The sequence below is a fragment of the Cetorhinus maximus genome, chromosome 22 (assembly GCF_964194155.1).
Source record: "Cetorhinus maximus chromosome 22, sCetMax3.hap1.1, whole genome shotgun sequence".
Lineage (NCBI taxonomy): Eukaryota > Metazoa > Chordata > Chondrichthyes > Lamniformes > Cetorhinidae > Cetorhinus > Cetorhinus maximus.
This window is the reverse complement of record NC_135900.1, coordinates 71,996,719-72,024,013: the sequence shown is the minus strand read 5'-3', so window position 1 is coordinate 72,024,013 and position 27,295 is coordinate 71,996,719. Positions and strand designations below refer to the sequence as shown.

General features: G+C 46.0%; 1 protein-coding gene across 5 annotated transcripts in view; it reads right to left on the bottom strand.

The window, feature by feature from the left end:
- Window positions 1–27,295, bottom strand: part of tbxas1 (thromboxane A synthase 1 (platelet)) — a 242,859-nt gene that overhangs the window by 26,698 nt on the left and 188,866 nt on the right. For all 5 annotated transcript variants that reach the window (XM_078568528.1, XM_078568527.1, XM_078568529.1 and 2 more), the window contains 3 exons: window positions 26,652–26,800; window positions 25,304–25,434; window positions 10,214–10,543 (listed from right to left, as the gene is read on the bottom strand). In XM_078568528.1, coding sequence (XP_078424654.1) covers window positions 10,214–10,543; window positions 25,304–25,434; window positions 26,652–26,800 — 610 coding nt within the window. The remainder of the gene's footprint in view (window positions 1–10,213; window positions 10,544–25,303; window positions 25,435–26,651; window positions 26,801–27,295) is intronic.

Here is a 27,295-nt window from a genome sequence, read left to right as displayed (position 1 = left end):
CCTCAGCCCCGTGTCATGGGATTGGCCAGTTGAGCTGCCAGTCAATCAAAGGCCCCACCGTTATACCTCGCTATGGTACCAAGCTGGTGGTAAACACATTGTGCAGGAACGCTGAGAATTCTTGTTGAGGTCGAATGAGTGAGGCATTCCTGACATATTATACCCATTTTTTCTCTGGAATGTATTAGTGAGCCTCACTGTCTCAACCTGATGAGGTATGAGAGAACCACCATCCTGGGTAGACGCTCTGCCTGGCTTCAATTCACTTCCAGAATTTAATCGCGTGTGAGCCAAATTTAATTTGATAGCAACTGCTGAATATAAATTATCCAAAATTCCTAGGTTAAATCTTCAAAAATCTTGAAACATTGGCCCAGGTTTTCACTCTCCATCATGGCAAAAAAGGCAGAATTGGCCAAAAATCCGAAGTCCCACCCCTGAACATGGCACATCCCATTTTCGCGGTGGTGGGGATGTGAACAGGCCACGTTTCGCACGTGCACATTTTACATAGGCATCCAGCCATTTAAATCATCAGCTGCCTCCAATGAAGTGGGATTTTTGTGGACCAGGAGTGTGAAACCTGAAGTGTGCAGATTAGACCAGGTAATAGCAGGTCTGAACTTTGTGGAATCGCTTGGTTAGCCAGGGTACCCCTTTGGGGAGGTAAGGTACCCCTTTGGATCTGGTCCCAGGACACCTTTTGAGGAGGTAAGGTGTCCTTTGGTTGAGCTCAGTGCCCTTTGGGGGAGGTCAGGTGGCTTTTGGAATTGTTAAAAGGCATGAATGTGCATAAAAAGTGCATAAACTCATTACTGTCAAGCTCATTGGAACTGTCAACAAACCTGTCAAAATCAACTGTCAAAACTGTCAGAAGGACCTGTCAAAGGTTGCTATCAAAGGGAGCTGTCAAGCTATCAAGGCATTTAAAGGTCCTGCCCTTTAAATTTTTGAAAAAAAAATGTCTAGAGTGTTAAAAAAATGATTGCCTGCTATTTCATTCTGTCTGCTGACATAAGCCTGAGGGTTTCCATTACTGGGTGAGTGCTGTATGACTGATTTCACAACCATCCATTATCACAGTAAGGTGCCTGCTAGTTCACAGTTTGATTGACAGATACAAGTGGTTACAGACTCTTTGATGTGGGACTATGAATTCCAATGCTTGTTGTTATAAGAGATTGTGAACTTGAATGAAATGCTTGTTGTTATAAGGCTTTATTCAGTTGAAGGAATGTAAAGATAGTAAATGGGTTTGTATGAATGAGAGCATTTATTTTCAATATAGTGAAGTCTTCAAAGACACAAATCTTTATTTTCTAGATTTTTTAAATCTCATCTCTGCATGAGTCCTGATGTCTGACCATAATGGATATTAGATGCATTGGCATGATCGGTATAACGGCAAAGGCTGGTGGTAGGGGGCATGGATTGACATGAATTGGCACTAAGTTAGCATAGCGGCTATAAGGACCATGGGGGGGGTGGGGTTGGGTGGAAGGGCATAGGGGTTGTAAAGGGCAATGGGGTTGGGTGAGAGGGATAGTTTGGCATAGGGGCTATAAAGGGCATGAGGTGGCATGGGTTGGCATGGATGGAACATGTGGAAAGTGTGGGGGTGAGGGCTGGAGGCATGTTTCAAGTTTTAATTTTTATTCTTAAACCTTGGACACAGTGCCGGATCCCCAAGGCAGGCCTTCTTCCCCGCCACTTCTACACCCGACATCTTCCTCAGTTCTTTCCGGGTTGCTTCCCCCGACTTCTAAAGCAGCACCCCCCACCCACCCCACACCCTTCCCATGTCACCTCATGTTGTAGAATAATAGAGATTGATAGTCAGATAAACAGTTCCTCCTCTTCCTTCTCGACCTGTCTGCACCCTTTGACGTGGTTGGCCACACCATCCTCCTCCAACGTTTCCCCACTCTCAACCAGTGGGTAGGATTGCTCTCACCTGGTTCCATTGTTATCTACCTAATCATAACCAGAGAATCACTTGAAATGGCTTCTCTTCCTGCTCCCGCAATGTTACCTCTAGTGTTCCCCCAAGAATCGATCCTGGGTCTCCTGTTTCTCATCTACATGCTGCCTCTCGGCAACATATCCAAAGATGTAGTGTTAGTTTTCACATGTCCATTGACAACACCCTGCTCTACCTCACCAACACCTCCCTCAACTCTTCCAATGTTGCTAAATTATCAGACTGCTTATTCAACATCCAATACTGGATGAGCAGAACTTTTAAATTGCGAAGGCCAAAGCCATTGTTTTTGGTCCTCACTCCAAACTCCAATCCCTAGCTATCAACTCCATCCCTCTCCCTGGCAATAGTCTGCAATTAAGCCAATATGTTCACAACCTTGGTGTCATTTTTTATACCAAACCAAGTTTCTGACTTCATATTTGTCACTAAACACCACCTATTTCTACCTCTGTAACATCGCTCAACTTTGCCGTCTCAGTTCATCTGCTGCTGAAACCTTCATTCATGCCTTCATTACTCTAGACTCAACTATTCCAATGCACTGATCTCCTACGTTCTACCATCTGTAAACTCTCCAAAACTTTGTAGCCCATGTCTTAAATCGCAGCAAGTCTTGTTACCCTATCACCCCAGAGCTCACTGATCCCAGTCAAGCAATGTCTTCATTTTAAAATTCTCACCCTTGTTTTCTAATCTCTCCATAGCCTTGCCCCTCCCTCTTTCTATAATACACCCCATCCCCACAACCCTCCAAGATATTTGCGCTCCTCAAATTCTGGCCTCTTGTGCATCACCAATTTTAATTGCTCCACCGTTTGGCAGCCGTGTGTTCAGTTGCCTAGGCCCCAAGCTCTGAAATTCCCTCCCTAAGCCTCTCCGCCTCTCTACATTGCTTTCCTCCTTTAAGGCCCTTCTTAAAATCTACCTCTTGGACCAAGCTCTTGATGATCTGACTTAATATGTCCTTATGTAGCTTGGTGTCATGCTTGGTTTTATAATGCCCCCATGAAGCTTTGGGGAATTTCATTATTGTTGCTATGATTAATCAACAACTCCCAGGAAGGCAGAAAGTAAACTAGATGAACCTAGGCCTTTTGTTCTCTAGTAATTTTCTATATCTTTTCTCTCTTACTGTTAGTATGGACAAATGTTCCTAAGCAGCTAGCCTACTGCACCTCTCACTTGGCAAGGTACCAGAGTAACCTAGTTTTTTGCTGTTCAAAGAAGTAGAGTTATAAATTTTCTGGGATAAAAAGGAACTTTATTGCTTCCAGTATGTTACAAGATAAGCAATTCAGGGATGTGCCCAAATATATAATTTATGGCCCAAATCTCTTTCAAATCATTTATCTTTATCAAATCTTGGAAATGCACTTTCTATAAGTCAATTTTCAGAAGGCTAAGATATTTTAATTTAAAAGTTCCTCACTTCAAACCAAGAACTTGCATTTATTGCTCAAAAACCACAATTATTTTACCATTTTATAGGTGCCTTTTGACAGCACTCGTTGGGGCAATGTGTGCATTTTTTTCAATCAGGACTTGGTGCTTAATCACACAGCAAATTAGCTGCTAGTGACTGAATTAGCACAATATGTTAGCTGGAAACTCCAATGACAGGATTATTGGAAGCTGACTGGTACTGTTCAAGAAAGAGAGAGGCTTGATGAGGGTAATGTAGTTGATGATATGTATGTGGATTTTCAAAAGGTGTTTCATAAAATGCTACATCTTAGACTTGTTAGCAGAATCAATGCCCATGGGATCAAAGGAGCAGTGGGTTCAGGGCTTCCAGACAGAAAGCGGAAAGTAGTGGTGAATGGTTATTTTTCAGACTGGAGGAAAGTGATGTCGCCCAGAGATCAGTGTTGGGACCACTGTTCCCTTTGATATATATCTTAATAACCTGGGCCTGGGGTTACATACCATAACTTCAAAGTTTTCAGATGGCTAGAAATTTAGAAATGTAGGAAACAGTGAGGAAGAGAGTAACAGACTTCAGGAGATCATAGACAGGTGAAATGGACAGATACATGGCAGATGAAGTATGAAGGGATACATTTTGTAAAAAGAATGAGGAGGCGATATAAACTAAATGGTTCAGTTTTAAAGAGGAACAGACCTGAGGGTGAACATAAAAGAACCAGAAGGATATTGAAGAATTTCTATTTCTAGACACCGAGTTTTGATGGGAAATGTTCTGCCTGAAAGGGCAATGGGACCAGATTCAACATTAACTACACAAATCTTTGAAGGTGATAGGACAAGTTGAGAAAGCGCAGACGGAATCCTTAGCACGGAGCTGCCTCAGGGAGATTAAGCTCAGCTCAAAACATGTTTAAAATAAAGAAATAAAATTATGCAGACATGTCCTCTCGTGTCACATGAGCTGGGACATGTTTATGAATTTTAATAAAAAATTTTATTTAATTTATAAACCCTTCATGAAACCTCATCCTGCCTGTGGATGAGGTTTCATGAGAAATGAGAAGGCCGCCTGGACTCTTCGCCTGCCCACCAACTTTAAGGTTGGACGGGCAGCCCTGACAATGACTTTAATTAGGTGATTAATGGCCTTAATAGTTCGGCGGGCGCGCAGCTGACTGTGGTCCGAACTGAGGATCAGAATGCCGCGCGGTGACGTCGGGATGCACACCCGATGTTACCGTGCGTCGCTTTATACCTCGGCTTGCGGGGCCCACCCCCGCACGCTGAACTGAAGATTCAGCCCTCTGTCTCCTGCCATTCGGCCGATTTCCTAACCTGGTCAATAGTTTACCTTCAATTCCATGAGCTTCAATTTTAGTTATCAGTCTTTTATGAGGAACTTTATCAAATGTATACTGGGAGTTCAAATAAGTAACATGCATAAACATTTCTCTGCCCACTGCTTCAGTCACATCTTCAAAAAATTCAAGATACATCAGGTATGACCTACCCTATACAAATCCATACCAGCTCTCTCTGATCAGCTGAAAATTGTCAAGGTGTCCAGTCACCTAATTATAGACTCTAGCAATTTCCTGACAACAGACATTGGGCTAACTAGTCTATAATTCCCTTGATTCCCTCGCTCACCTTTCTTAAACATCTTTCTGACATGCACAATTTTCCAGTCTGGAGGAACGGTCCAAGAATCAAGAGAATTTTGGAAGATTATAGTTAAAGCATCTGTAATATTCTCACCTACTTCCTTCAAAACTCTGAGATAGAAACTATCTGATCCTGCGAGTTTGATGCTCTTTCGTGTCATCAATTTCTCCATTACTGTTATCTTGCTTATGTTAATTTGGTTGAGAGCCTGTTCCTGAATCAATCATTGTTTTCTTGGGATGTCTGGCATGCTGACCTCCTCCTCTGCATAAGTACTGATACAAAGTAATTATTCAGCATGTCCACTATTCCTTATTTTCATTGTGAACATCAGCATTATCGGTTTTCAAGGGGCCTGCATTACTCTTGACCATCCTCTTTTTCCTAATGTAATAGTTAAAATGTTTTGTGTTGATTTTGATACACCTTGCACGTTTCTTTTCATACTCCCATTTTGTAGCTGTTTCTATCTGCTTTTGTCACCTTTCACTGCTTGTATCTTTCTTTCCCTTTCACCAGGATCTGTGCTATTTTTTTCATTTTGAATTCTTTTTCTTATTGCTTTATGTTGCCCCTTACCTCTTTAGTTGCCCACAGTTGCCTTTTTTGGCAAGTAGAACTCTTTCCCTTTAGTGGTATAAAGTGGTTCTGTATCACATTGAATTCTTTTTTGAATACCTCACGCTGATCTTCTATCATTTTACTTACCCATTAACAGATTTGCCCATACTGTGGACAGTCTCCGTCCCACTGAAGTCAGCCTTACCCAAGTCCTGAATCTTAGCTGTTTCACGTTCCTCAATTTCAAACACCATGTTGAGCTTAATCATATTATGATCACTATTAGATTAATGTTCATGCACCATTAGGCTGTTAACCTAAACTTGGCTAATTAGCCATTACTGCATCTAATACAGTTACATCTTGTTGGTTCTCGGAAAAATTTTACCAGACCAGAAGTCTGAACAAGAGGGCATAAGTAAAAGACAGCCACAAACAGATCAAACAGAGAATTTAAGACCAATCTTTTTAGAGAGAGGAGGGGTAACAATGTGGAACTTGGTGTCACATGGGTCAAAGTTTACTGGGCCTCAGGGAGCAGGCTGGGAGGAGAGGGAAATCAAAAAAAAATTGGGTGGGAAATTGAGGTGTGGTGTGCCCATCATCTTCTGACTGCTGCTGTCATTTTGGCAGCGGCAGGAAAGGTAGTAGACAGCCCTCCTGCCCAGGGCCTAACTGAGGGTCCTAGTTGCTACTTAAGGGTCAGTTAAGGGCCTCTTCCTGCCATTCCTGGCATATTACCAGTAGTGAGTGGGCCCTCCGCCACATGGGGTGACTGCCAAATAAAACCTGGTGGCCTCCTTGCAGGCTCAGGTGGTGGGCTACCTGATTGGCCACCAGCGCAGCAACATCCCCCACCTTCATTAACCAACACCCCCACACTTGCTGGTGTTCGTCTGACTGGCCCGTGATGCCGACCCCACTTATCGGTGTTCATAATGCTGCTCTGGGCCGGGGACAGTCCCAGCAGTGGCCATCTTTCCCAGTGGCGCTTCTGGGACTGAAGAACAGCTGGCCCTCCGATTGGCTGGCAGCTCCTAGAGGCAGGATCTCAACCTTTAAAGAGGAAGGGGCCCTGATGGCTGTTGTCTGATGGGCGTAAAATCTGGTTGGGGCTCCCAGAAACGGCCAAGATGGAGTTCAGCCTGACTTTCCAGCCTGTGGGCGGGGCCAGTGCTGCACTGTAAAATCCTGGCCATGGAGTGCAGTTGGTGTTCACATATAAATACTCAAGAGAAAAGAAACTAAAGGGATACAAGAAGAGTCAATTAGATTGAGAGGGGTCTCCTGTAGAATGCAAACACTGATATAGGCTAATTCGGATGAATGGCTTGTTTTTGTGCTTCAGTTTCTGTTTGAAGCTCAGTTACTCACTTGGTGACCAGCTGAGGCAGTGGGAGAATAATTGCATTCTCAAATTGGAATTCTCAACTTCTCTGTGAAACATTTTGTAATTGCCACTTTAGTTTTGCAGGCTGAAACTGATGAATTCATTGCCTGCCTGGTGTGTTGCTAGTTTCCAACCTTCCTCTCCACCCCTGTATGTAACAGCCAGTTGTTGCAGCTTTCCAAGTGTTGAACAGTAGCATTCATGCTTCAGTCACCAATGCCCTAACGTCAGGTTGGACTTAATTGTGGATCCATCAATATATGTCATGGGAGTTGGTTTATTTCTGGCAGCTGCTGTGGCCTTGGTGCTTTGGAAAACAACAAACTCTGCAGAGGGTAGCTGTAAGCTATTTTCAACAGGCTAGTGCAAATATTCAGTGATTGCAGATACAATGAGGATGGATTGAGGTTGATGATTACAGACCCAGACTTCCCAAACACCCACGCATGTGACATTTTTAAGCAGCTTATCAAGCCCTCATTCCACCGCCCACCACCCCGGCCCCCCTCCCAGCTCCTACCTCCTCCTGAAGATGTTGAGTCTTGCTGGGATCTAGTATCACCATTTCTGGTCTCCCTTTGGTACCTCACTCAATTATCCGTTCTTTATGTGTTAGTCTAGGTCTTGAGCTATCAGGGTATATGACAATTGGCGGAAGTGAGATGCAATTACAACCTGCCCTCTCTACATTTGCCCTATCCAGCTGCATATTAATTAAGTGAGAGGGTCCTGGTGGGTGGAGAGACTAACAGTAACATCTCAACCACTGCCCCAGGTGAGTCAGGAAATCAAATCCACCGCTCAGTGTGGCTCAATTGCAAGCTCCCTGCATCAACTCAACTATCAATGAAAGCTCTCTATGTTAATCTAATTTTCATCTGCTCAGTCATGGAGTGATCACAGGAACCTATAAGAGGATATACACATCGCTGTCTGCAGGTGAAGGTGCCATTGGGGCATTTTAATTACCAGCAGTAACCATGTGAGTGATCTATAGTGATCAGAAGGAAATGACATAAAGACAACAGTCAATTATTACTGATCAGAGTTCCATCAGTTTCTGGGCAATGTCAACATGATCCAGATGGCAGCTGGGGAACGGCGCCCATACCGATTGGACATTTAGTGGGTGATGAGCCATGCAAAGCTGTGAGGCTGCTGATCTCAGCCAGGATAGTGGTAGGGGTGCTGCAGGTGTCCTTGGAGCCCCTGAGCTAGGGAAAGGAGGAATCAGCCAGATCAATTCTTGTGTTTGATACCAACTGGCTCATTCATTAACATGGGTCAGGGCGATACTGGGCTTTAATGGTGATAACTGCATCCGTTCTGAATTTTCAATTGGTTAGGTTTGCACATTGAAGAGTGGCCACTCAAGTGAGGTACCCAGGTCTGCCAGTGTCCTTGGAATAACAGCCTAGCACCTTCATAAGAGGAGGGATAAGGAGGTGGGAAAGAGCAGAGGACAAACTGAAGTCAAAACAAGGGCTTCATTTACAATATGAAATGAAGGTCCCAATGCAGCATGATGACAGAGACCCTTCTTTCTTCAAAACATTAGTCTTTTGAGTTCTTGTCTGTTTGACAAAAATGAAAATAAGCAAAAAGTTAAAATGCAGCTTGTGCGAGTTGAAAGGTGTCAGTTTAATATGAGTAAGAGACTCTAGGGTATGCTATCTTGGTAGAAGGGAATGCTGATCTGGAGAGGTCATTTCTAAATAAGTTTCACCAGGTGACCATGAGCTACTAATCTGGATTATACCAGTATAAAACCACCTGCCCTTTATATTTCTTGTTGCGAGTTCTGTTTGAAGCAGACAGTACTTGTGTTTTAAAAGAGGCATTATATTGGAATAACTGACTGGATGGGGGTAGGTGTTGTGGAGCAATACTCCCAAAAGAGTCATAGAGTGATTTACAACAGAGGAGGCTAATCGGCCCGAGTCCTGCCAGGCGATTGGCACTTATAGTTTGCTGGTATATGCTACTTCATTTGACCAAGGGCATAATGGACAAATTAAATTCTATCCTTTTGTTTTGCACACATTCCAGGTTATTTGTTTCATGATGCACTGATACACTCAGGATAGAGTTTTCCCTCGTTCTGAATGCTTGGGGACAGCGGGAGATTCATAGGGATTTTTAAGAAGGACAGTGGGAATAAATCTGTCCCTTTTTGATAGCTCAATCTCCAGTTACCTGTCCTTTGTTATGATTCCTCACAATCAACAACAATGTGCATTTATATTGTGCGTCTAATGCAAGAAAACATTTGATGAGTCCCCCTGGGAATGAGACATTAGGAAAGAGTGACTAAAATCATGGTTAAAGAGATAGGTTTTTAGGAGGCTGTTGGTTTGGGGAAAGAGGTGAAATAGCAGAGAGGTTAAGGGAGGGAATTCCAGGATTTGGAGCATGGACACCCACCAATGCTGTGGCAAAGGGATTGTGGAGTGCAAAAGAGGCATTCAACTGCTGCAAGCATGCGTATTAATTCTAAATATGTGTCCAGAGACATTAATAGCTGTGTTCATATATTAATACAAGGAAATTCTGCTGAATCAACCTGAATTGAAATAAAGATCTAAAACACTGAAAAAAAATTGTATGGCAGTCAGTCATTGGATGATATGGTTTTATAAAAGGCATCATTTGGGAAGATGGAATATTTACATCCCATTAGTAGATTAAAACAGAATTAACTTCTAATTTCTTTTAAAATGGAAGCTCCAAACCTCTGAGCTCTTGGGGCTACAACTGAGCATGTAATATAGGCCGACATTCCAGTGCTGCACTGTCGATGGTGCTGTCATTTTGGATGAGACCTTAATCCAAGGCCTCATGTGCTCTCTCAGGTGGGTGTAAAAGATCCCCCAGCACTAAATGTAGTAAAATGTTTCAAGGCGTTTCACAGGAACGTAATGAGGCAATGCTTGACACCTTAAAGGAGGAAAGAGACAGGGTGGTGGAGAGGTTTAGGGAGGGAATTCCATAGCTTAAGGTCTAGGCAGCTGAAAGTACAGTCAACATTGGTGGGGTGAAGGGAGTAGGGGATGCAGAAAAGACCAGAATTGGAGGAAGGAGAAAGGGTTGTATGACTGGAGGAGCTTACAAAGATAGAATGGAGTGAGACCATGGAGGGATCTGAAACAGCTATAGGTCAGACCTAAAAGTCAAACTGAACTTACGTGAGACTCAAAGAATTTATTCACTTCCTTCAGCAGCAACTCCTGGCTCTCAGGATGGGTGGCAAGCAAGTAAGAAGTAAAGGCCAGAGTACTTCCAGTGGTTTCATATCCTGCCGCAAAGAAAATGAATGCCTGTCCCAAAATTTTATCCAGAGTAAGGATCCTCTTCTGGATTTTGGGTAGGTTTGTCGTGGCTGTGGGCTTTGCATTCTGCGTCTCGGATGTCTCCTCAATTTGACCATTGGAATTGACCATGTCGAACTTCTCCACCGTGGTGTAATCGGTGGATATCCGGGCATCTAGCATGAGCTGCAGGAAATCTTTGCGTCTCTGTAAAATACAAGTACCGACTCATTAACACTATTGCATATCTTGCACACTACAATGCTGTGAACCAGCACTATACGAAGGATGTTGGCACACTTGGATAGACAGATCTGCATTGGGTGCAAGACGAGCAATGTTGGAAATACATAGCAGGCCCATCAGTGTCTGTGAAGGGAAAAAATGTCAAGTTAATGTTTCAGAATAAACACCTATAAAAGATCTGATCAGCTTGGGTTGAATGGCCTGATGCTGTGCTGCAAATTCTACATCTTTTCGCAATCCTGGAGGTCCAGAATTTCCAATTGCAGATTTTGAGCATTGGTAACTCCATCGGTCTAGTTGACAGTCCATAAGACATAGGAGCAGAAATTAGGCCATTCAGCCCATCGAGTCTGCTCTGCCATTCAGTCATGGCTGATAAGTTTCTCAACCCCATTCTCCCGCCTTCTCCCCATAACCTTTGATCCCCTTACCAATCAAGAACCTATCTATCTCGGTCTTAAATACACTCAATGACCTGGCCTCCACAGCCTTCTGTGGCAATGAATTCCATAGATTCACCACTCTCTGGCTAAAGAAGTTTCTCCTCATCTCTGTTCTAAAAGGTCTTCCCTTTGCTCTGAGGCTGTGCCCTCGGGTCCTAGTCTCTCCTACTAATGGAAACATCTTCCCCACATCCACTCTATCCAGGCCTTTCAGTATTCTGTAAGTTTCAATCAGATCCCCCCTCATCCTTTTAAACTCCATCGAGTATAGACCCAGAGTCCTCAAACGTTCCTCATATGTTAAACCTTTCATTCCTGGGATCATTCTCGTGAACCTCCTCTGGACCCTCTCCAGGACCCTCTCACATCCTTCCTGAGATACGGGGCCCAAAATTGCTCACAATATTCTAAATGTGGTCTGACCAGAGCCTTATAAAGCCTCAGCAGCACATCCCTGCTTTTATATTCTAGTCCTCTCAAAATAAATGCCAACATTGCATCTGCCTTCCTAACTACCGACTCAACCTGCAAATTAACCTTAAGAGAATCCTGGACTAGGACTCCCAAGTCCCTTTGCACTCCAGATTTCTGAATTCTCTCCCCATTTAGAAAATAGTCTATGCCTCTATTCTTCCTACCAAAGTGCATGACCTCACACTTCCCCACGTTGTATTCCATCTGCCACTTCTTTGCCCATTCTCCTAACCTGTCCAAATCCTTCTGCAGCCTCCCCGCCTCCTCAATACTACCTGTCCCTCCACCTATCTTTGTATCATCTGCAAACTGAGCCAGGATGCCCTCAGTTCCTTCATCTAGATCATTAATGTATAAAGTGAAAAGTTGTGGTCCCAACATTGACCCCTGCAGAACTCCACTAGTCACCGGCCACCATCCTGAGAAGGACCCCCTTATCCCCACTCTCTGCCTCCTGCCAGACAGCCAATCTTCTATCCATGCTAGTACCTTGCCTCTAACACCATGGGCTCTTATCTTACTGAGCAGCCTCCTGTGCGGCACCTTGTCAAAGGCCTTCTGGAAGTCCAAGTAGATAACATCCATTGGCTCTCCTTTGTTTAACCTACTCGTTACCTCCTCAAAAAATTCTAACAGATTTGTCAGGCATGACTTCCCCTTGATGAAACCATGCTGACTTTGCCCGATTTTACCATGCACTTCCAAGTATTCTGAAATCTCATCCTTAATAATGGACTCTAAAATCTTACCAACGGCCGAGGTCAGGCTAATCGGCCTGTAATTTCCCGTCTTTTGCCTCACTCCCTTCTTAAACAGGGGAGTTACATTAGCGATTTTCCAGTTCTCTGGGACCCTCCCTGACTCCAATGATTCCTGAAAGATCACCACTAATGCCTCCACTATCTCTTCAGCTATCTCCTTCAGAACTCTGGGGTGTAATCCATCTGGTCCAGGTGATTTATCCACCTTCAGACCTTTCAGTTTTCCTAGCACCTTCTCCTTGGTAATGGCCACCATACTCACCTCTGCCCCCTGACTCTCTTGAACTTTGGGGATGTCACTCGTGTCTTCCACTGTGAAGACTGACGCAAAGTACCTATTCAGTTCCTCCGCCATTTCTTTGTTCCCCACTACTACTTCTCCAGCATCATTTTCCAGCAGCCCAATGTCCACTTTTGCCTTTCTCTTACCCTTTATATATCTAAAAAAAAACTCTTGCAATCTTCTTTTATATTACTGGCTACTTTACCCTCATATTTAATCTTTTCCCTCCTTATTTCTTTTTTAGTTGTCCTTTGTTGGTCTTTGTAGGCTTCCCAATCCCCTGGTTTCCCACTGCTCTTCGCCGCATTGTATGCTTTCTCTTTAGCTTTTATGCTGTCCCTGACTTCCCTTGTCAGCCATGGTTGCCTCGTCCTCCCTTTAAGTCAAGTGCATTTCTTTTTGCTGCCACTCTTCCTGATGACCTGGTGACTGAATGCAGAACCCACTGTAATACCAAGGCATGGAGCGACCAGTAGGTCCCAGGTTCCATTCTCCATCTGCCCTGGTGCAAGGTTGCTGAGCTGGGGCAGCAATTCGGGACACTACCATTGGGCTATAGCTGCTCTGGGCTCAGGGTTCCCACTCCTCCTCATTATTCCGAGATTCCAGGTGGGAAGGGCATATGTGTGGACTTTGGGTGAGGGCCAGACTAGCCTCAGCTGGTGATATCCTCCACAGACTAGCAGCCCACTAACTTTCACTGTCCTTGTATGAAGGATGGACTCTTTAGGTGAAAGGAAAATCATTTGAACTTCATCATCAGGACTGAAGGAGAAGAAAAAAAATCACTATTTCATCCCATCAACCCTGCTTAGATTAGATGAGCCAGAGACAGTTGTGTTGAGGCCTCTTATGTACCTCATGATAATTGGAGAGGAACGTGTATAGGCGAATTGTCCTAGATTTGCACAAAGTGCGGTAGCTGGCGTGAAAAAGAAAGTTTTTACCTGCCGGCCACAACGGCGGCTTTTCACATTGTATCGTCCCAATCCCGCCTCATTAATCATTATTTCCTGGGAAACATGCCATCTCGCAGGCAGGCGGCCTCCGATTTGCCTGCCATGCCGTCACCTCGCCACTTCCTCATGCCGGGCGCCATATTCAAAGTGCAGCCAAGCGCATGCCTTCACTGCTTCCAGCCCAGGACTGCTGCACAGAAGACATGGCCCTGGAAGGCAAGAAGATTGCAGCCCCACCGATTCAGTGACATGTCCCTGAAACGCCTTTTAGACACCGTAGAGGCCCACCATAATGTCCTCCACTCCTGCTCTGGCCGCAGGAGGGGCAGCAACATCACCAATCTGGCTTGGGAGGCGGTGGCAGTGGTGGTCAGTGCCAATGCTCTGCAACAGAGGACAGTCACCCAGTGCCAAAAGGGGATGAATGATCTGCTCCTTTCCGCCAGGGTAAGTCACTCTTCTCATCACTCTCAACTCACATACTCACAAACCCATCACACATCCACAGGGATCTCACTCACTGCCAGTTCAAGGGACATCACCATTCACTCTCACACACACCTTCCTTGTCCTCATTCCATCCATGGCACCACTCACCACCCACACATGGCAGGCATACTTATCAACTGGCCTGGCAGGTGACCTGTTTGCACTTTCTCCATCTCTGTCCATGCAGAACATACAGAACAAGCTGGCACACAACAAAAGGGAGAAGTTGCAGACAGGTGGAGGAATGCCCGAAATCAAGTTTCTCACGGACTTTGAAAATTGAGTCATCCAGCTGGCCGGCAATGATCTGGAACGTTCCTGTGCTGACGGTGAAGTTGGCGATGTTCAACCAAGTAAGGATCCAGCAGTGCAACATCCATCAGACAACTTTGCTGTGAGTGATGTGTCCTGTTTCACAGGCCGCTGCCATGCACTAATTATCTCCCCTTGCTTTCGCAGGCACATCTGGGAAACAGCCAAGGGAGTCCGCGACCCAGGTCCTTGACTCATGACCCAAAGACACATCAGAAGAGGAAACTGCTGAAACCCTCATTGAAGACCAGTCACAGCATTCACCCCCACCCTCCACCAGCACAGAGACACATACCTCAGTGAAACCAAGGTTTAGAGTAGCCTCGGGGTCACAATCTGGAGAGCACATCGCACAGTCTGACCCACGGCAGGTGGTGGCAGGGACCTCCCAGGGTCTGGCACTCAGAGGATGCTGGAGACCAGAAATCTGCTGAGTCTAAGTCAAATGACGAGTCTCTGGACTTGGCCTTACCTCAATTGCTGGAATGGGAAATACAAGCTCGGGAACATCAGGAAGGGATGTCCACTACACTCCTCAGAGTGCAAGGCACATTGAAGGATTCCGCCCTTCTTCATTCTCTCTGCCTCAGAAGGTGGTGGAGGCGGGGTCATGAATACTTTTAAGGCAGAGGTAGACAGAAGCTTGTTAGGCAAGGGAATCAAAGGTTATCGGGGTTAGATGGGAACGTGGAAATCGAAACACAAGATGATCAGCCATGATCTTATTGAATGGTGGAGCAGGCTCGAGGGGCCGAATGGTCTACTCCTGTTCCTACTTCTTATGTTCTTATATTCTGAGGTGACAGTGCCAGCATGCCAATGCGCCAAGGTCAACACAGGTAGGATTTCGGCCACCAGGGAGACCTTGGTCCAGGACATTGGTCCTGCACTACTGCGTGGGCTAAACTCCATCACTGACGCCATAGTTGGCCTCCAATAGTGTCAACTTGAAAGGGCTGCCGGACTCCAGCTTCCCCTTCTCCTCAATGAGTCAGCCAGGGGCCCTTGGGTACCCACAGGGTACCATCGTGAAGGTGGTGTCCATGACCTCATGGATACATTTGTGCGTGGAGGATTGCGATATGTCTCAGAGGTCACCTGTGGAGCCCTGAAAGGAGCCACTGGCATAAAAATTGAGCGCCGCAGTCACGTTCATGTCCACTGCCAGTGGATGCACTCCTTGTCCCCAGGGCGACCAATCCTGCAGCAGGTGGCAGATGTGACCGACCAGTTCCCTAGACATAAGCAGTCTTCAGCGACACTGGTTCTTGGTCATCTGCAGGAATGACAAGCACCGTCTATAGACCCTGGGTCTAATGAGGTGCTGACCAGTGGTGGCTCCCTGTGGCTCTTCAGCAGTGTGCACAGGAGCCCCAGCCTCCCCTTCTTCCTGAGGGTGCTGCTTGTCCCTCTGCCCTGCCAGGTGTTTCCATCGCTCTCTTCTCCTTCGTCTTTGCTCTCTGTAAGCCGTGAGGCATACAGCTAGGTTACCAGGGTCCATGCTCTTGATGTACTCCTCTTACAGGATGAAAGAGAGAGATGCGTGGGTCAGCTTGGGTGTACTAAGAACCTTTCTTGGTTATGTCTGAAGGCCCCTTAACGCATCCCAGAGAGTGCTGGCCACCACCTGGATGGCCATAGTTTAGTGAGCTGCATGGCTGCCCGAAACCCCAACCACTTCCGGCCCACTCCACCCGACCGATTGGCGGCAGCTTTGCCCACTTAACTGCACACTGTACTCTCAGCTCAGGCACAGGCATTCTCCCTAACATGCACTGCAAAGCTGCACTGTCCACTTGAACCATGGGGGAGACTGGTCCAAACATGAATGATGACATTGCAAGGGGCTGTGAAGCACTTCCACCAGTAACTGTTGCATGGCCATCTTTCACAAGGTGATTGTACAACGTGCCTAATCTTCCAATTGTTCTGTAATCCACTAAACACTAAATAGTTTGCAGTCTGTGCTCGAGGGCTGAAAAGCTCTGGAGCAATTTTTGGCACTTTCATGTCTCTGCATTGTTTGAGTGGGCAGATAAGCTAAAGGCCCGACTCCAAGCATGTCAATGTGGCTGCACCTGAACTGTCTCAGCTGTGGAGGAACGGTCACTTTATGCAATGTTTCCCTAATGCGTGGCCACGTCCCTCCCACTACCACACGTGCTTCTGCACTACCATCAATCACAATGCAGCCCTTAGCCTCCCCACCAGTTCACCTCAACCGCAGTGCAGCCCTTGCCCCGGCACAGCACCGTCAGCCAGCCAGGAAAATGCAACTTGCCTGCGCCCTCGCCTGAATGCTTGTCACTTCAACCTTGAAGTCTAACAGGCAACCCTGGTGAGCACTGCGCAACGTTATTGTGTACTCACCTCTGAGTTCCCCTAGAATTGCAGTTCACCAGCTGCACGCCTTATAAATGCTGTTGTGAAACACGTGTACCTGGATGATCCAGAGTGGGGGGGGGGGGGGTGGATTATTCTGGCGAGCTGGGTTTACAATGATATGCAGATGTATTAAAATGAACTTCCCGACATTCGGCAGCAGGAAACGCGGCCCGCCACTGACGAGCAGAGCAGACAATTGCAAACTGGTTGCACAATGTGAAACTGATTTTTGACCTTCCCCCCCACTCAGGCCTGCCATGATGTCCGGCGCCAACAGGCACGGAAAATTCCCTCTCATGTCTGGTTCAGTTTTTTTTAATATTGCATATTGTTTTACAGCTGGGGTATGAAAACGATTCAGTGTGATCCTCTCTCTCAATTTTGGCCATCACTGGGTTTATAATGGATCTCAGCTATGCTTGCTCCAGCAACTTTTATAGAATTGATGGAAAATGGTCAACATTGGAACACCCGACATACATAACATGTGCAAGCCTGGCTGAATAAGACAAATTCTTTTCTCATTACAATAGATGGAACAATGGGGACTTTGATCAGTGATTTTAGGAATTCTACAATGCTACGCATTTTCATATAATTACTGTAATCCCATTGGCTTTTTGGTCACTGGATTAGTCACGTTCCATTTTGAGTGAGGTTCTCCTGGATATTTCTAGGACTGCTCAGGAAATGTTTTCTCCAATTTCTCTGTGAAATACTGCAAACTCGCCTGGAAGTGACTTTATGGGAATGAAAGACCTGCAATTCTGTGTTTCGAGTGAGGTTGAGATGGATTTGATTGCCAATGAAGATACAACTCCCAGAAAAGTTGCAGCAAGTCAATCCTGCAGCTGACTGTAGAGGCAATGGTAATGTTTAGATAGCCTAGAGAGACCAAAGGTTTTCTACTTTAATTGATGTTTGTGATAAGGAATTGCTGACATTTATCCCTAGTGCAGGTATACATCACCATATTTACACATGTGTGGACTTGGCTCTCTCGACCTGCTAATCGGCTCAGACATGTTATTTCAAATGGCAATGGGTTGGAGTGAGGGGGATTGTGTTACAACCACACGTGTTTCAACCATAAATTTAAACATTACAACATTAGAAAGTCAGATCCAGAGGCCCCAGTTGGCTCAGGGGGTTAACCCAGAGAGCAGCTGAAATCTTGCCTTCAACTCTTGGCCTCAACTGACTTAGCTGATTTTAGGACTGGCCTTGGTTCAGGAGCAAGGAGAGATAAGCTGTCCCCTAGTCGCAACCAGTCACGGGGCTTGCGCATGGACAGGACTGGGTTTGCTCCCCTCCATCGATCCCATCCTCTCCAATCCCCTAAGTGTGGTTGAAGCACCGTTCACACTCATTATCTAGACAAGTGAAGAATAACTACTTGGACAAGTGGTGAGTGATCAGTCTCCATTTAACCAGTTCAGTAATAGCTGTAACCTACAGAACAGGAGAAGGAACGGATATTTTTTCCTATCAAGTACATTTCAGATCTTGCCCCTTGTAATGTTTTTAGGATTGTGTGGTAACTAGGAATGATAAAGTTCCCTTTCAACAAAAATTACCATCAAATATAAATTAAGACTGCAGCCTCTATAAAATTATCAGAAGGTAATATCAAAGAGATAGAATTAATGATGAACATTTAGCTGCCTTTTAAATGATAAAATATTCATTACTTTGAAATGCAAAATTGCCTCAAAGATAGAATGTTTATGAAATCACTATTAAAAATGCCACCTCGATAGTGGTCAAAACTGGAGCTATTGATGTTTCTCCTTCTCTCAAGTTTCCATTTGTACTGGAGTGTATCATTGGTGCCAGTTTTCTGCAACCTCATCCAAGCAGTAATTCTTTATTTGTCAGCCCATTTCTATTGATGTTGGAAGAATATTTGACTGTGGAGGGCATCATTATCTAACCCCACAATGTCTTTGACAATTTGCACGTCTTGCAGCACCATAGAATTTGACAGAGTGGAGGCCATTCGACCCACTGTGCCTGCACTGGTTCTCACTTTATTAAATTTGTTAGTTCTTTTTTAACATGTCTTAAAAAATACTTCCAAAACTTTTATTGGAATTCCTTTCCTTCAGACACCCTATTTATTGGAAGCCAGATGTCATAGGTAAAGACCTGAGACAAGGAAATGGTTGAAAGACGACAATGGGCATCTTGTTGAGGAAGATTGCGGGGGCAGAGAAAGACATCCAATGCTTAATGTTACACCTCGATAAACTGTTTTAGTTCCAATAGGAGCTCCAATTCAAATTATTTATCTTCTTCCGTGTTGTGTACGAAAAGAGTAATTCATTGGATGGAGACTTTGGGATGTCCGCAGGACACAAGAAGTCCAAGCAGAGAAGCAATAAATGACTAAGGATTACATTGAATTCTGAAGTACTGAAATAGGCTGCTCATTACAACTGGTCTGTGCCAAGCCTCCTTCCACTCTCTTCACCTAACCCTATCAGAATATCTTTCTATTCCTTTCTCCCTTCTGTGCTTATTTAGCTTCTCCTTAAGTGTATCAATGCCATTCACCTCAACTATTCCTTGTGGTAGCATTTTCCACATTCTAACCACTTTCTGAGTAAAAAGTTTTCTCCTTAATTCCCTATTGGATATATCAGTGACGATCTTTTATTTATGACCCCTAGTTTTGGACTCCACAAGCATAACTTTCCTGAACTACTGATTGCTGGGTTTAATCCAAATAAAGGTGGATTTTTTCTTTGGAATATGAGTGGCTACAATGATATTACTTTCTGTGAGTCCATATTCTATTTCAGAGAACTTGGGTTTAAGTAGCAAATTCCATCACAAGCCATTTTGTGATTTTGAAGAACGTGAAGACACATGCTGATCGATAACTCACATCAGGAGAAATGTTCATCAGTTCTCGGTTTCCACATATAAAAAGATGATTTGTTTTACTATTCATTCTTGTGAGTCTCAGAGACAAGGCCAGCATTTATTGTCCAATCCTAATTGCCCGTCAAAAGTTAGTTCTTGAACCACTGAGGTCTGTGTGGTGAAGGCACTCCCACAATATCATTGGTTAGGTATTTCCATTGCCTTTAAATCATCAGACTGCTTGAGCAACACTCAGTATTGGATGAGCAGAAATTTCCTTCAATTAAATGTTGGGAACATCAAAGCTATTATGTTTGGTCCCCACCAGAAACTCCATTCCCTAGGCACTGATTCCATCCCTCTCTATGTCAACTGTCTGAGGCTGAACCAGGCTGTTCTCAACCTTGGTGACATATTGAGCCACAAAATGAGCTTCCAACCACATTTTCACATCATCATTAGGACCACCTACTTCTACCTCAGTGGCATTTCCTGATTCCATCCCTCATCTCTGCTGCTGAAAGCATCGTCCGAGCCTTTGTAACCTCTAAACTTGACATTTCTGGCTGGACTTTCATCTTCCAGCCTCCAAAATCTGAAGCTCATCCAAAGCTCTGCTGCCTATATCCTAATTCACACCAAGACTCATTCACCCATCACTCTAGTGCTCGTTGACCTATGATTGTTTCCTGGTTAAGCAAATACCTCGATGTTAAAATTCTCATCCTTGTTTTCAATCTCCTCCATTGCCGTACCCACCCCCGCGCCCCATCATTGTAACCTCCTCCAGCTCTACAACACTCCAAGTTATCCGTGCTCCTCCAATTCCAGTCACTTGAGCATCCTTGATTTTCATCATTCTACCATTGCCGGCCATGCTTTCAGCTGCCAAAGCCTTTAGTCTGAAATACTCTACCTAAACCTTTCCACCTCTCTACCTCTCTCGCTTCCTTTAAGATGCCCTTAAAACCACCTCTTTCATCAAGCTTTTGGTCATCTGACCTAACATTTCTTTGTGGTTCAGTGCCACTAATGCTCCTGTGAAGCCCCTTGGAACATTTTGTCACATTAAAGGTAGTATATAAATACAATTTATTGTTGTTTAGATGCCCTGATTAGCAGGTTTAATTCTGCTGTAAGGCCCTTTAAGAAATGAGTTTGATAAGTATCTTGAGCACTTACTGACACCAAATTTTCAGCTCCTTTCACAATCCGATAATGTCATAAAGCCCTTTACAACCAATGAAGTGCTCGTGCCATTTATCCGCTGTTGTAACATGGAAATCGTGACGATGAGATGATGACCAGATAATCTGTTCTGAGGTATAGATGTTGTCAAGAGCACTGGGCAGAATAACCTTGCTGCTCTTTGCACAGTGGGATCTTTTACATCCTGTAAGAGGGAACACATGGCCTCAGTTTAACATCTCATCTCAAAGAGGGCACTTCTGACAGTTCAGCACTCCCCCAGCCTTATATAGAAGGTTGAAGGATGATTTGCTTGAAGCTTTCAGTATTTTGAAATGAATTACTAAAAGCTTTTTCTGCTGGTGGGAGGGTGCAGGACAAAGGGAGGTAACCTTAAAATCAGAAAAAGGCAATTCAAAAGAGAGTTTAGAAAACACTTCGGCTGGAATTGCCAGACACGTCATGGCAGGTGTGAGCAGAAAATATGACGAGAAGGCCAAAAATTGGCTTCATGCTGGTGTGAAAGCACAGCGGGATCATTCGATGATGTCGGCCTTGGCGGAACACCAATCCCGCTGGAGGCCAGTGTCCTGGCGTCCTGCTAATGGGGTACAAAGTAAGTCCCGACCGGAATCACCCCCCAACGCCCAATTTACCGTTACGCCGGCGGGAAAACCTGCTGGCCCAGAACATGTCTTGACAAGTATGACATGCAGAAGTTGGGACTTATCGTTAGAGCCTTGCTACATCACAGACATCCAAGGAGCAGGAGACGATGGAGCTCTACAGCTACTGGACCCTGGAGGAACACGTGCATCACATACTGGGTGGATTCTTATGGATATGGCTCTGCCGCGAAGCAGCTCACGGAAGGTGGGAGGTCTCTGAAGATGTCTAGGGTCTGCTTCACAGAATCACAGCCTTGGCCATGGGCTGCTATGGATGATCATCGGAGTGGGGGAGAGAGGGAGGTATACCGGGGCGTGGGGGGGGTGCCTGGGCTGGGGGCCTGGGCTGGGAGAGCAAGCTGTACCGGGGGGGAGAAGTTGGGAGGGGGAAGACAAAGGTGTTGGGGGGGTGAGGTTGGGAGGAGAGGTGGGAGCACGGGGCGGGGTGGGGGGAAGGTGTAACAGGGAAGAATGCGGCAACTGGTGAGGTAGTTGTAAGGGGGGAAGAAGGCATAAGGGATGGAGTTCAGAGAGGGGAAGGACTTCAGCGGTAAGGAAGGGTTTCGGTTGGGAGTAAGGAGTCCAGGGGGAGGAAGTGGTTCAGAGGAGGAAGGGGTCCGGTGGGGGGGAATATCGAGTCAATGACTGCCTCCTGGGGTGTGAACTGAGGGTGGGCATGGTAGGAGGGCATGGAGAGAGAGGGGGGCAGAGTGAGCCGGAATGGTGGGAGGTTGAGGATGCAACGATAGCGGTAGAAGGGATGGTGAGGGTGGTTAGTGGGGACTCAGAGGCAGATATGGGTCCTGGGGGTGGCAAGCAGCAAGCAGGGAGGTCAATGCGGATGGGGGCGGGACTCTCAGGAATGTAGGGAACATACACATTCACCTGGACATACTGGAAAGAAAAGGGTTCGGTTTGGTAATTGGGAGGTGGAAGGAGATGCCAGGGGGTCAACAGTGATGGAGGAAAGGACATGGGTGACTGGGAGAGGGGGAAAGGACAGGGGAGCTGAGGAAAAAACTTATTAAGACCATGATTTTCAAATCCAAAGTAAGCGGAGCCTCGCGTTAGGCAACCACAGGTGCTGCATGGTAGTGTGATCAGTCGGTGGGCAGAGATGGAGGTCAGCTCAGATGGACAACTGAAAGAGAACCCCAGCAGGCAGCATTGAAAATGCCTGGAACATAAAGATGAATGCGATATAGGAAGGCTCTGCATGTATGGGCAAATGCTTGCATGAGGCTCTGAAAGGCCCCACCACAAACACACCTCTCCTTCCAGAATCACTCGTGGTCCGGCTGCGTGCAGCTGAACTGCTAGTGGGTGGGATGCAGGGGGAGGACTCACAAAGCCTGTAAGTGAAGCTGAAAGACACCATTACACATTACTCAGTGGAAGTGAATATATTTATAAGTGACAAAATGGGCAACCACTTGTGATCAGGAATTTTTGACTTTTCTAGGCCTACCTCTTCTTCCAGGTGCTGCCCTGACATCCGCAGCAGGGGTGGAGACAGCCTGTACAATGGCTGGCCCTGTTGCCTCTGATGACTTTGGCATGCGTCCTCTGGAGAGCCGAGGTCTTGAGGGCCCCGGCTTGCTTTGCTGTCCTCCTGTGGGCCAGCTGCTCCCTCTGCAGTGACAGAGGACGAGGCTGAGGGGGTCACAGGCAAAGGGGAGGCAGAGGACAGCCTCTGAGAATCCTGAGTATGACCCAGGGGTGCCCAGCTGCCGCTCCTCCTCCCTTCGGGTGCCCGAGGGCCCTGGCCTGACTCCTTGAGGGGAAGGAGCACCTGGAGGGATGTCGAGGTTCCCCGTTTCCCTCTTGCGTTGCCACTGCAGGAACTCACCTATGGCTACCGCGATGGAGTGCAGATCTGCATGCATCTCCACGTTCTGCAGGACCAGGGTCTCCATGGTATTTGCCATCTTTCTCATGGAGACCTCCATGTGCGCACATGTGGGCACCACTTCACCAGGGACAGGCAGATGCACTCCTCCAACTCGTATGCCACTCTGTTGTGGGTTTCCAACTGCTCTGCGTGATTTTCCCCCGCCTTCTGCTGACTCTCCATAACGAGTTGGAAGGTTGAATCCAGAGGCTCATCATCCGACTCTGACCTCACAGATGCCTCTTCCCCAGCAATTCTCCGAGAGCCAGGGAGCTTAGTTGAACCTGCCTCCTCCTGCTGCTGGCACATGTCCATGAGGTGGCCATCAGAGTGTGAACCCGAGCCTGCTCTAGGTCTAGGTCCCATCGAAAGCTGTGTCTGTGTGCCGGTGGAGGGTGTGGGTAAGTGCTATGATGGGTCTTCCAGGCTGCTTACTTCCAGCTCTTCAGTGGAGGAAGTGTCCTTTTGGACAGAGCTGAGGGACTGGCTGGCTGAGGGGGTCGGTTGCTTGGCAAAGCTCCCTGTGAACCAAAGTAGAGATGATTAGTACATGGCAGCAGAGTCAAAAGCAGGAGAGAGAGACACTCACAGTTGCATTAAGGGAGGGATAATGTGGTGCAGGATCCTCACGTGGGTGTTTGCCACCGACCTCACTGTTGCCACAGGCATGGTCCACGTCTTCACCAGTCAGCACGATGGCACGCTCCGCAAAGTGAGCGAGGGGTCTAATATGGGCCACTCCATATCTGGTCTGGACCTCTCCTGCATGAAAACAGATAGTGTGTGAGCAGGACACATGGCACCGCGTGGAATGTTTGTGTGGTGAGCGGAGTATGGACGGGATGAGGTAGCGAGCTCCAGAGTAAGATCCCTGTGGATGTATGCTGGGCTTATTCGTGTGTGAGTTGAGAGCGATGAGGTGATTGACTTTCCCTGGAGGAACAGATGCGAGCATTCATCCTCTTCCTGCACTGGATGGCTGACCTCCTCTGTGCTCCAGTGGCGTTACCGCCGCTGCCACCGCCTCCCAGGCCGGATTAATTACTCTGGTGGACATCCTGCGGCCAAAGCGGGACATCATGGCGGCTTTCACTACGTCCAACAGTGCCCCAGAGGGGCGTCACCAGGTTTGGGAGCTGCCATCTTCTTTGCTTTTGGGTCTATCTGTCACCTGGAGCAGTCCTGGTCTGAAGACATGAAGCAGGCTTGAACTCTGGCGTGCTTTACATATGGGTGCCTGGAGCAAGGAAGCGCTGAAGTCATGGCATGGTAGGCAAATCTGAGCCCGCCCACCAGCGAGCCTGTGTGTGGGCCGTGTATGCATAATTAATGAGGCGGGACATGCCAGGAATGGAATGATACACCACAAAAAGCCATTATTGTGGCCAGCAGGTAAAACACCTTTTTTCCCCCCTCGTTACCACGCTTAGTGCAAATCTGGGGTGATTCCACCTTTTATCACACAAATGATAGTAGAAATGTGGAATTTCTCTCTCCCCTAAAAAGCAGTAGATGCTTGGTCAATTGATAATTTTAAGTCTGAGATTGGTAGATTTTTACTACCGAGGGTATTTATTAAGGGATATGGAGCCAGTACAGGTTGGATGGAGTTCTGATTCTTATCAGCCATGAACCAACTCAATGACAAAACAAGACTAAGAGGTTGAATGGCCTAACCTTGTTCCTGTACTCCTAGCCAGGAGTGTCAGTCTACATCCAATGTTCAGGTGTCTGGAATGTGGAGTTGAGGTTACAATCAGATCAGCAAGAATCTCAATGAATGGCAGAGTAGGCTCAAAGGGCCGAGTGGCCTACTCCTGCCCCCGATCATATGTTCGTGCTTGAATGACTCCCTGCACCACGGTACCCAACTTTCTCTGACCCAGTGAATGAATACTGTCCATTGAGCTACACCTGACATGGAGATGGCTATTGTAAAAAAGTCACATTGTATAGTTGTTAGGAGGGGCTCCGATGAGGATGGGGCTGAGGAACATTACCTGATCTGAAGGCTGTTGATCCCTCTGTGCTATAATATCTTTAATCACACTGGTGAAGAAGTCATTCACCTTGCTCATGGATGTACCTGGCAAAAAGTGCCGAATACGCATCATGATGGAGGGAAATATTACTGAAATAGAAGAAATGTCATCATAGATCACATGTCAGGGATTTATTCTCCACTTGTCCCACAGGAAACCCACTGCCCTTACCACAGCAATGTGGTTGGCTTTTAAAATGCCCTCTGAACAAGGGTAATTAGGGATGGGCAATAAATACTGGCCTAGCCAGCGAGGCCCACAGCCCATGAACGAATTTTTAAAAATTAATTCACCACCCCTCCTCCCCAACGCTGTGAAGGCGTGGACACAGCTGGTCTATAGTGAATGGATGTTGGTAGTCCTAAAACTGAATCCAAAGCGAGTCCTCACCTTCAGAAGAGAAAGGGAAGTAATAATTCTAGTAGCTTTGCACATAACTACTTACAAACAATGACAACAGAGGCTGTCACTAAATGTCATAGAAACTGCAAACAGTTGAAGTTTTGGGAGCCACAATGAGGAGCAGGCAAAACCTGAGGGCTTTTAATGGGATATCAAAACAAATTTTACAACATATATCGAAATCCATAGTGCCCTGATTTTTGTGCAGTTTTACTGGCTTGCTCTCTGTGCTCCAAAGCACATTGCTAGGTGAGCGGGAGGAGGGTTGAAGGGAGGCAGGGGGAAGGGGGCAAAGAGAAGAGAATGTGGTATTCTTGGCGTAGAGTGCCACAGGAACCACAGATCAGCCTTGAAATGGCCATTCTCAGATTGAATGATAGGATTCTGTTTCCAGTTCCAGTGCTCTGAGTTCCAGAGCCCAGTTCTGATTCTTTTCTACGAGAAGGGAAGTTGCAGTCAGCCTGCAAGTGACAAAGGAAGCTCGCTGATGCAGCGACTCTTGAGATTATTTTGGTCACTGCTGAATACATATCAGTTGCTTTGGAGGCCTTTCAAATATCCAAAAAGAATAGGCTGAGCTTTGCTCTCACAAGCAACTTATAGGGCAGGGCATGTTGGTGTGCACTGCAGTCACAACTAGGCCAGATCGTGTAAGGACCGCAGGCTTCCTTTCCATATTAGTGAACTAGCTAGATTTTTATGACAATCTAACAGCTTCCTGGTCATGGTTTATTTCCAGATTTTTAAACAGAATTCAGTTCTCAAAAAGTCATAGTGAGATATAACCTGATCTTCTCCGAATCTTTAGTCCAGACCCCTGGATTACTAGTCCAATAACATACCCAATTAATATGACTGAAAGGATTAAACATAAGAGGAGAACAATAAAAGTGGTGATACTTACTGCTGAGCAAAATAAGGGGTTTGAAGAAATTTATGTTAAAAATGAAATTTGCATGCTTGACAAATGGATCTTCTGGATTCTTCTGGGAGTCCACTTGTGTACCAAATGCAACACTGGCAATAACGTCCATGGAAAAGCAGCCGTAACACCTGTTGGGAGGTAGAATCAATATTAGCCATAGGGCTACAGATTGTTCCCATTTTGCATGAAGTACTGAAATTGTGTAGGGTCCACAGGACCAACTCACCACCAAAATGGCTGATCTCATGTGGCACCCTGCCACACGCAATCATTAATTAAAGATCTCATAGTCCTCCAGGTAACATACATGATAGAATTTCACATTCAGTTTGAGGGTGAGAAACTTGGGTCTAAAACTAGTGTTAAGTAAGGGCAACCACAAAAGTATGAAGACAGAGTTAGCTAAAGCAAACTGTGAAAATAGGCTAAAATTTAAGCAGTAGATTGCAGTAGTGGGCATTTAAGGAGATATTTCATAACTCTCAAAAAATGTATTCCATTGAGAAAGAAAGCTTCTATGAGAAGGAAGAAGCAGCCATGGCAAACTAAGGAAGCTAATGGTAGCATCAAATTGCATTCAGTACTGCGAAGATTAGTGGTAGGCCTGAAGATTGGGAACATTT